Source organism: Arachis ipaensis, chromosome B6 (assembly GCF_059453495.1).
Source record: "Arachis ipaensis isolate K30076 ecotype BB chromosome B6, ASM5945349v1, whole genome shotgun sequence".
NCBI classification, from domain to species: domain Eukaryota; kingdom Viridiplantae; phylum Streptophyta; class Magnoliopsida; order Fabales; family Fabaceae; genus Arachis; species Arachis ipaensis.
Genome location: NC_142441.1, coordinates 24,540,550 through 24,552,313, shown reverse-complemented (window position 1 = coordinate 24,552,313; position 11,764 = coordinate 24,540,550). Strand labels below are relative to the sequence as shown.

The 11,764-nt window shown below is 28.5% G+C and overlaps 1 protein-coding gene across 1 annotated transcript; it reads right to left on the bottom strand.

Moving 5' to 3' along the window:
- Positions 1 to 8,177: 8,177 nt before the first annotated feature.
- On the bottom strand, positions 8,178 to 11,068 carry LOC148554907 (superoxide dismutase [Cu-Zn] 2-like). Its single transcript, XM_088490539.1, has 6 exons — positions 10,917 to 11,068; positions 10,421 to 10,584; positions 10,298 to 10,329; positions 10,026 to 10,101; positions 9,360 to 9,413; positions 8,178 to 8,212 (listed from the first exon to the last, which is right to left on the bottom strand). Exons 1-6 carry the CDS (start codon positions 11,066 to 11,068, stop codon positions 8,178 to 8,180), a joined length of 513 nt encoding a protein of 170 aa, XP_088346665.1.
- Between the last annotated feature and the right edge of the window lie 696 nt (positions 11,069 to 11,764).

Here is an 11,764-nt window from a genome sequence, read left to right as displayed (position 1 = left end):
AGCCTAAGTTTCAAAATGTAATACATATCCAAAAGTAACATAAAAAAGTTTCAAACCAACTAAATTACTACTTCTTAGTTACAGAAACTCGAATCAGCTGATCAATCTTTCGAAACCATCCCAAACACACATGAATCTCTGGTTTTAAGTTTGTGCATTTTCATAAAATCTTTTCATTTAGGACCAATTTTGTTTTCTCGTTCTTTGCCTTTACTTTTCAAAACATTCATTTCAAAGCTTGTAGCAATCTTTGATACCTCAACAAGCTTCCAGTTTTCTGATCCTCCAGACTCAGGTAGTAACTTAGCAAATTGATACGGGATATACTTTGTAAAAAAAATTAAATTCACAAAAAAAATTAAAGTAACCAATAAATATGAAACTATCATAATGCAAATTTACAACTCGATCAGCCTTGACATCATGCTTAGTCAATATCTCGTAATGATGTAGAACAGCGTATCTATTTTTTCAATAATAATTTATAAGTAAATGTCATCAAACTAAAAATGATAACAATCAAAGATGTAAGATGATGTTATACAAAATATTCTGAAATAGAAAGTAATTCTTCTTCCTAATACATTTTGATTGTAACAAACTTAACTATCAATTAGTTTATACAGAGAATGATAAAATCAAGAACTCATGTAACACTAGTATAATATTAAAATCAGAAAAAAATTAACATATCCTCTCTTTTTTGTCGTTGATCTATTCTGGACAGTGCTTGCTTTTAAATTGTTCTTGACAATTCTTTGTACACCAGGACTACAGGTGCAATTAATAAAAAAAAAAGCAAAAAATTCAAAAATAATTGAAAAGAAAACAAACAACCGAAGAAGCAAATAGCAACGAGATATTATAAAATGAATTATAGACATATTTGAAAATAAATATGTTAATAAATACAATAATTGAAGTATAACATGTATAAAATTAACAATAATTAAAAAAACTGTAAATTCTAACCTATTCATATTTTCATGCATCCCATTATCCTCTATACTAGAAACATCATCCAATGCATTAAAGTAGTTTAACCCTAACTTATCCTGGATAACTTTTAACAAAGATATCCCAATAATACCTTTAACATAGTGAGATTCATAAAAATCCATATAGATTGGATTATTTCGCTTATCCACAGGAGCCATAAAAAATATTCCACTTGTGACATACATTAAACAAATCCTCACCATGCTTTTGAAGTTATAGAAATTAAATAACTTCTCTACCTCATGTGAAGGTATCTAGATTTTTTTCCTCGAGTTTTTATTTTAAGCTTGATACAATTGTCACAGAGATCAATTAGGACAATTTCATATTTCAAAAGATTACATAGATTAAGTAACAAATTCACCCACTACACATATTTTAAATTTCAGAACATGAAAAGCCTAAGTTTCAAAATGTAATACATATCCAAAAGTAAAATAAAATAGTTTCAAACCAACTAAAGTACTACTTCTTAGTTACAGAAACTCGAATCAGCTAATAAATCTTTCGAAACCATCACAAACACACATGAATCTTTGGTTTTAAGTTTGTGCATTTTCACAAAATCTTTTCATTTAAGACCAATTTTGTATTCTCGTTCTTTGCCTTTACTTTTCAAAACATTCATTTCAAAGCTTGTAGTAATCTTTGATTCCTCAACAACAAGCTTCGAATTTTCTGATCCTACTGACTCAGGTAGTAACTTAGAAATTAATACGGGATATACTGTGTAAAAAAAATTAATTCCACAAAAAAATTATAATAACCAATAAATATGAAACTATCATTATGCTAACTTACAACTCGATCAGCCTTGACATCATGCTTAGTCAATATCTTGCAATGATGTAGAACAACATATCTATTTATTTCAATGATAATTTATAAAAAAAATATCATCAAACTAAAAATAATAACAATCAAAGATGTAAGATGATGTTATACAATCTATTCTGAAATAGAAAGTAAATCTTCTCCCTAATACATTTTGATTGTAACAAACTTAATTACCAATTAGTTTATATAGAGAATGATAAAATTAAGAACTCATGTAACACTAGTATAATATTAAAATCAGAAAAAAAAATGAACATATCCCCTCTTTTTTATTGCTGATCTATTCTGGACAGTGCTAGCCTTTGAATTGTTCTTGACAATTCTTTGTACACCAAGACTACAGGTGCAATTAATAAAAAAAAACAAAAAAGTTCAAAAATAATTGAAAAAGAACAAATAACCGAAGAAGCAAATAGCAACGTGATATTATAAAATGAATTATAAATATATTTGAAAATAAATATGTTAATAAATACAATAATTGAAGTATAACATGTACAAAATTATCAATAATTAAAAAAACTGTAAATTTTAACCTATTCATATTCTCATGCATCCCATTATCCTCTATACTAGAAACAACATCATCCAATACATCAAAGTAGTTTAACCCTAACTTATCCTGGATAACTTTTAACAAAGATATCCCAATAATATCTTTAACATAGTGAGATTCATAAAAATCCATATAGATTGGATTATTTCGCTTATCCACAGGAGCCATAAAAAATTTCCACTTGTTACATACATTAAACGAATCCTCACCATGCTTTTGAAGTTATAGAAAGCAAATAACTTCTCCACCTCATGTGAAGGTATCTAAATTTTTTTCTGTGAGTTTTTATTTTAAGCTTGATACAATTGTCACAGAGATCAATTAGTACAATTTCATGTTTCAAAAGATTACATAGATTAAGTAACAAATTCACCCACTACACATATTTTAAATTTCAGAACATAAAAGGCCTAAGTTTCAAAATATAATACATATCCAAAAGTAACATAAAAAAAGTTTTAAACCAACTAAAGTACTACTTCTTAGTTACAGAAATTCGAATCAGCTGATCAATATTTCGAAACCATCCCAAACACACATGAATCTCTGGTTTTAAGTTTGTGCATTTTCACAAAATCTTTTCATTTAGGACCAATTTTGTATTCTCGTTCTTTGCCTTTACTTTTCAAAATATTCATTTCAAAGCTTGTAGCAATCTTTGATTCCTGAGCAACAAACTTCCAATTATCTGATCCTACTGACTCAAGTAATAACTTAGCAAACTGATACGGGATATACTGTGTAAAAAAAATTAATTCCACAAAAAAATTAAAGTAACCAATAAATATGAAACTATCATTATGCTAACTTACAACTCGATCATCCTTGACATCATGCTTAGTCAATATCTTGCAATGATGTAGAACAACATATCTATTTGTTTCAATGATAATTTATAAAAAAATGTCATCAAACTAAAAATGATAACAATTAAAGATGTAAGATGATGTTATACAAAATATTCTGAAATAGAAATTAATTCTTCTACCTAATACATTTTGATTGTAACAAACTTAACTCCCAATTAGTTTATACATAGAATGATAAAATCAAGAACTCATGTATCACTAGTATAATATTAAAATCAGAAAAAAAATAAACATACCCTCTCTTTTTTGTCGTTGATATATTCTGGACAGTGCTTGCTTTTGAATTGTTCTTGATAATTCTTTACACACCAGGACTACATGTGCAATTAATAAAAAAAACGAAAAAACTCAAAAATAATTATAAAAAAAAAACAAACAACCGAAGAAGCAAATAGCAACGTGATATTATACAATGAATTATAGACATATTTGAAAATAAATATATTAATAAATACAATAATTGAAGTATAACATGTACAAAATTAACAATAATTAAAAAACTGTAAATTCTAACCTATTCATATTCTCATGTATCCCATTATCCTTTATACTAGAAACAACATCATCCAATGCATCAAAGTAGTTTAACCCTAACTTATCCTGGATAACTTTTGACAAAAGATATCCTAATAATAACTTTAACATAGTGAGATTCATAAAAATTCATATAGATTAGATTATTTCGCTTATTCACATGAGCCAAAAAAAATATTCCACTTGTGACCTACATTAAACAAATCCTCACCATGGTTTTGAAGTTATAGCAATTAAATAACTTCTCTACCTTATGTGAAAGTATCTAGATTTTTTTTTCCTCGAGTTTTTATTTTAAGCTTGATACAATTGTCACAGAGATCAATTAGGACAATTTTATGTTTCAAAAGATTACATAGATTAAGTAACAAATCCACCCACTACACATATTTTAAATTTCAGAGCATGAAAAGCCTAAGTTTCAGAATGTAATACATATCCAAAAGTAACATAAAAAAGTTTAAACAACCTAAAGTACTATTTCTTAGTTACAGAAACTCGAATCAGCTAATCAATCTTTCGAAACCATCCCAAACACTCATGAATCTCTGGTTTAAAATTTGTGCATTTTCACAAAATCTTTTCATTTAGGACAAATTTTGTATTTTCAATCTTTGCCTTTACTTTTCAAAACATTCATTTCAAAGCTTGTAGCCATCTTTGATTTCTCAACAACAAATTTCCAATTTTCTGATCCTCCTGATTCAAGAAGTAACTTAGCAAATTGATACAGGATATACTATGTAATAAAAATTAATTCGACAAAAAAATTAAAGTAACCAATAAATATTAAACTATCATTATGCAAACTTACAACTCGATCAGCCTTGACATCATGCTTAGTCAATATCTTGCAATGATGTAGAACAACATATCTATTTGTTTCAATGATAATATATAAAAAAATGTCATCAAACAAAAATGATAATAATCAAAGATGTAAGATGATGTTATACAAAATATTCTGAAATAGAAAGTAATTCTTCTACCTAATACATTTTGATTGTAACAAACTTAACTACCAATTAGTTTATACAGAGAATGATATAATCAAGAACTCATGTATCACTAGTATAATATTAAAATCAGAAAAAAAAATGAACATACCCTCTCTTTTTTTGTCGTTGATCTATTCTGGACAGTGCTTGCTTTTGAATTGTTCTTGACAATTCTTTGTACACCAGGACTACAGGTGCAATTAATAAAAAAAAGAGAAAAAATTCAAAAATAATTAAAAAAATAAACAACCGAAGAAGCGAATAGCAACGTGATATTATATAATGAATTTTAGACATATTTGAAACTAAATATGTTAATAAATACAATAATTGAAGTATAACATGTACAAATATAACAATAATTAAAAAAACTGTAAATTCTAACCTATTCATATTCTCTTGCATCCCATTATCCTCTATACTAGAAACAACATCATCCAATGCATCAAAGTAGTTTAACCCTAACTTATTTTGGATAACTTTTAACAAAGATATCCCAATAATATCTTTAACATAGTGAGATTCATAAAAATCCATATAAATTGGATTATTTCGCTTATCCACAGGAGCCATAAAAAATATTCTACTTGTGACATATATTAAACAAATCCTCACCATGCTTTTGAAGTTATAGAAAGCGAATAACTTTTCCTCTTCATGTGAAGGTATCTAAATTTTTTTCCTCGAGTTTTTATTTTAAGCTTGATACAATTGTCACAGAGATCAATTAGGATAATTTCGTGTTTCAAAAGATTACATAGATTAAGTAACAAATTCACCCACTACACATATTTTAAATTTCAGAGCATGAAAAGCCTAAGTTTCAAAATGTACTACATATCCAAAAGTAACATAAAAAAGTTTTAAACCAACTAAAGTACTACATCTTAGTTACAGAAACTCGAATCAGCTGATCAATCTTTCGAAACCATCCCAAACACACATGAATCTCCGGTTTTAAGTTTGTGCATTTCCACAAAATCTTTTCATTTAGGACCAATTTTGTATTCTCGTTCTTTGCCTTTACATTTCAAAACATTCATTTCAAAGCTTGTAGCAATCTTTGATTCCTCAACAACAAGCTTCCAATTTTCTGATCCTCCTGACTCAGGTATTAACTTAGCAAATTAATACGGGATATACTGTGTAAAAATAATTAATTCCACAAAAAAAAATTAAAGTAACCAATAAATATTAAACTATCATTATGCTAACTTACAATCATGCTTAGTCAATATCTTGTAATGATGTAGAACAACATATCTATTTGTTTCAATGATAATTTATAAAAAAATGTCATGAAACTAAAACTGATAACAATCAAAGATGTAAGATGATGTTATACAAAATATTTTGAAATAGAAAGTAATTCTTCTACCTAATACATTTTGATCGTAACAAACATAATTACCAATTAGTTTATACAGAGAATGATAAAATCAAGAACTCATGTAACACTAGTATAATATTAAAATCAGAAAAAAAATGAACATACCCTCTCTTTTTTATTGTTGATCTATTTTGAAAAGTGCTTGCCTTTGAATTGTTCTTGACAATTCTTTGTACACCAGAACTACAGGTGCAATTAATAAAAAAAAGTAAAAAATTCAAAAATAATTGAAAAAAAAAACAAACAACCGAAGAAGCAAAGAGCAACGTGATATTATACAATGAATTTTAGACATATTTGAAAATTAATATGTTAATATATACAATAATTGAAGTATAACATGTACAAAATTAACAATAATTAAAAAAACTGTAAATTTTAATTTATTCATATTCTCATGCATCCCATTATCCTCTATACTAGAAGCAACATCATCCAATGCATCAAAGTAGTTTAACCCTAACTTATCCTGGATAACTTTTAACAAAGATATCCTAATAATATCTTTAACATAGTGAGATTCATAAAAATCCATATAGATTGGATTATTTCGCTTATCCACAGGAGCCAAGAAAAATATTCCACTTGTGACCTACGTTAAACAAATCCTCACCATGCTTTTGAAGTTATAGAAATTAAATAACTTCTCTACCTTATGTGAAGATATCTGGATTTTTTTCATCGAATTTTTATTTTAAGATTGATACAATTGTCACAGAGATCAATTAGGACAATTTCAAGTTTCAAAAGATTACATAGATTAAGTAACAAATTCACCCACTACACATATTTTAAATTTCAGAGCATGAAAAGCCTAAGTTTCAAAATGTAATACATATCCAAAAGTAACATAAAAATGTTTCAAACCAACTAAATTACTACTTAGTTACAGAAACTCGAAAGAGCTGATCAATCTTTCGAAATCATCCCAAACACACATGAATCTCTGGTTTTAAGTTTGTGCATTTTCACAAAATCTTTTTATTTAGGACCAATTTTGTATTCTCGTTCTTTGCCTATACTTTTCAAAACATTCATTTCAAAGCTTGTAGTAATCTTTGATTCCTCAACAACAAGCTTCCAATTTTCTTATCCTACTGACTCAGGTAGTAACTTAGCAAATTGATACGGGATATACTGTATAAAAAAAATTAATTCCACAAAAAAATTATAGTAACCAATAAATATGAAACTTTCATTATGCTAACTTACAACTCGATCAGCCTTGACATCATGCTTAGTTAATATCTTGCAATGATATAGAACAACATATCTATTTGTTTCAATGATAATTTATAAAAAAATGTCATCAAACTAAAAATGATAACAATCAAAGATGTAAGATGATGTTATACAAAATATTCTGAAATAGAAAGTAAATCTTCTATCTAATATATTTTGATTGTAACAAACTTAACTACCAATTAGTTTATACAAAGAATGATAAAATCAAGAACTCATGTAATACTAGTATAATATTAAAATCAGAAAAAAATGAACATACCCTCTCTTTTTTATCGTTGATCTATTTTGGACAGTGCTTGCTTTTGAATTGTTCTTTACAATTCTTTGTACACCAAGACTACAGGTGTAATTAATAAAAAAAGCAAAAAAATTTATAATAATTGAAAAAAAACAAACTACTGAAGAAGAAAATAGCAACGTGATATTATACAATGAATTATAAACATATTTGAAAATAAATATGTTAATAAATACAATAATTGAAATATAACATGTACAAAATTAACAATAATTAAAAAAAGGTTTAATTACCCTGTTGATCCCTATAGTTTCGCAAAATTTTTAATTAGGTCCCTATACTTTTTTTCCTTTTAATTGGGTCCCTATACGTTAATTTTTTTTTCAATTTAGTCCCTATTAATGTTAAACGTCAAAAAAATGTTAGTGAATTGTGAAATTACTTTTATACCCTTAGGGACCTAATTGAAAACAAAAAAAAATATAGGGACTTAATTGAAAATTCGGTGAAACTATAAATATTCAATGAAAGATATTCCTATAATCCCTATTCAATGATTCTAAGACATGAAAAATATTCTTATAATCCATTTTATTTTGTCACTATCATTCTTTTGCTTATTTATATACAAATTGTACCAAAAATACCTTCTCTTTTTTTTTTGACTTTCAAAATACCTTATCTTAAAAACCTAAAAAAAAGAATGGATAAAATGAAATAAAAATAATAGTAATAAGCATATATAAAATTCAGTTTTCATCCTTCAAGTATTCATTATGATAATGTAACATTTTACATTTGTGTGGATTCATAGAATATAATTTTTGTCTTTATCATATCATGGTACACAATAAAAAACCACAAGGTTATGTAATTTGTGTTATTGAAATTTAAAATTTGAAAATCAGTTCTCATGTTGCAGCCTCCTTGAACTTGCATAGAGATCAATAATAACATTGATAACAGACGATTTTGAGCCGAGAAGAATTCTGAGAGAGCAGAGAGAGCAGACTTCAGTTCATCAGTAAATATATGCAACCATCCTGAACCTCACTTTTCTCAGACATGTATAAAAATCACCAATTTAGTAAATCAAATAATAAACTTAAATTCATAGTCATGATTCATGAACCTAGAAACAATAATCTGACAATGCCTTATCAAAGTGAATATTGTAATCAAATCATGCATGCATCACAATGCAAACCAGATAGGAGTAAAGATTGTAAACACTAACCGTGCTTTCTCCAAATTTTCAACCACATCTTTCATTGTGTGTACTGTAATTTTCTTCACCTAGTGTAAATAACACAGCAATTTAAGTTTTCAAGCATTTAAACCAAAGAAAAGGTAAGAATAAATTACATGAATAATTTAAGGGCTATGATGATGATGTACTGTAGCCTAACTTACCCAAAATATAATAACTTATCATGATGTGTCTAGGGAAGGTTCTTTTCTCCTTACTAAAACATGTTTGAGAAGAAAAATCCATATGCTGTGGCCATTCAATAACTATGAGCACGTGGTTTTACAGACTGTTTTCAAATTTCTCATGTTCTGATTCCTAGGAATCTAAAAAATGTTTCACAAACCACACACCCACACTCCTGGAATAGCTCATAGCTTAGTAATGGGGAAATGGGGAATCACTATACTAAACAGTAGACAATCTAAAGTTCAGAAGTATTACCGCATCCTACTCTTGCACCTGCATTCCCAGTAGTTTTGCTGAGTTCATGACCACCTGTTTCATGATAAACAAATGCTCAAAAACTCAAAAATGGTGAATAGGTACAAGCCGTATCAATTTTATAGATAAATAGTAACACTCTATCGTGGACTATGTCTGAGATATGAATACAAAGACAAAGACAAAGAAACATGCAGGCATTTCTATCTCCGGTGTCTCAGAGACAGTATTCAAAGCAACCAAAATGTTAGGTTTTACACTATATGCATCTATAAAGCAAGCAATAAACATAAACCTTTAAACAAACAAATAAGGCACTTTAGCATAAGCTCATACATGGTGCAAAAAATACAAGATATCAATCAGATTGAAAGAGCTAAAGTAAATAATATGAAGAATAACGCTTATCGTCATTAAGCAAGCTAACAAAATCCTTTGTACTTCCCATAGTAACAGATTATATTCGCAGTAAATAACATCCAACCAAGCACCCAGATACAGAATGTGAAGGTGCACTTTCAACAGAACAGAATCAACCAGGATTAAATCATAATTCTCTCTTTCAACATCTCAATATTAAGGAAAAATAATCTAAGAGTAGTAACGGTTATGGAGTAAAAGAAGAGTAAATCACATTGACATGTTCAACTACTTGGCCTATCTTACCCCTTCCAAGGTCATCAGGATCAGCATGCACGACAACCGCCCTGCCGAGTATGGAATGCACTCCACTCAACGGAATCTACATCGAAAATGGAAAGGCATAAGAAAGAAGAACTAAAGCATTCTAGATCCAATTGAACTACATTTAAAGTTGAAAGAGATAAGTACAATTAAGGGTTCATTTGTTAAATTGAGATGTGAATTATACAACAAAAAAGAGGTCAAATTTAAAATCTACAAACACAGCAATAACCAAAGTTTAGTTGAGTAATTACCTGTGAATCTGTGATAGAAATCTCAGCAACCCCTGAATGAGAAAAGAACAAAATGTGTTGTTAGGAGAAAAATCAATTGATAGAAAGAATTGAGAAAATAAAAAGAATTGATAAAAAATATACCATCAGGGCCTGCAAGAATGTTACCCAAATCACCAGCATGACGGTGATGATTGGCAGGAGCTCCATGGTGTTTGTTAAGAGGATTGAAGTGAGGACCCGTGGAATTGCAGCCATTGGTAGTGTCACAAAGAGAATGGATATGGAAGCTCGGCACGACGAGGACGCTGAGAGGAGGAGGCGCGGCGAGAGGGCACCGTGCGGCAGATCCGAAGCGAGGTTAGGGCTAAGGATGTGAGTGTGGAAGTGAGAAGGGTTTTTTTGGAATTTTAAAAATATAAGAGTGTTCTGCTATCCGAAAAGAGAGAATATTCATTTTTTTAAGAGAATATTCTGTTATTTTAGACATTTTTGTCACCGTAGGGACTAAATTGAAAAAAAAATTAATGTATAGGGACCCAATTAAAAGGAAAAAAAGTATAGGGACTTAATTGAAAATTTCGCGAAACTATAGGGACCAACAGAGTAATTAAACCTTAAAAAAATTGTAAATTCTAACCTATTCATATTCTCATGCATCCCATTATCCTCTATACTAGAAGCAACATCATCCAATGCATCAAAGTAGTTTAACCCTAACTTATCCTGGATAAATTTTAACAAAGATATCCCAATAATATCTTTAACATAGTGATATTCATAAAAATCCATATAGATTGGATTATTTTGCTTATCCATAGGAGCCATAAAAAATATTCCACTTGTGACATACATTAAACAAATCCTCACCATGCTTTTGAAGTTATAGAAAGCAAATAACTTCTCTAACTCATGTGAAGGTATCTAGATTTTTTTTCCTCGAGTTTTTATTTTAAGCTTGATACAATTGTCACAGAGATCAATTAGGACAATTTCATGTTTCAAAAGATTATATAGATTAAGTAACAAATTCACCCACTACACATATTTTAAATTTCTGAGCATGAAAAGCCTAAGTTTCAAAATGTAATACAAATCCAAAAGTAACATAAAAAAGTTTCAAACCAACTAAAGTACTACTTCTTAGTTACAGAAACTCGAATCAGCTGATCAATCTTTCGAAACCATCCCAAACACACATGAATCTCTGGTTTTAAGTTTGTGCATTTTCACAAAATCTTTTCATTTAGGATCAATTTTGCATTCTCGTTCTTTGCCTTTACTTTTCAAAACATTCATTTCAAAGCTTGTAGTAATCTTTGATTCCTCAACAACAAGCTTCCAATTTTCTGATCCTCTTGACTCAAGTAGTAACTTAGCAAATTGATACGGGATATACTGTGTAAAAAAAAATTAATTCCACAAAAAAATTAAAGTAACCAATAAATATGAAACTATCATTATGCTAACTTACAACTCGGTTAGCCT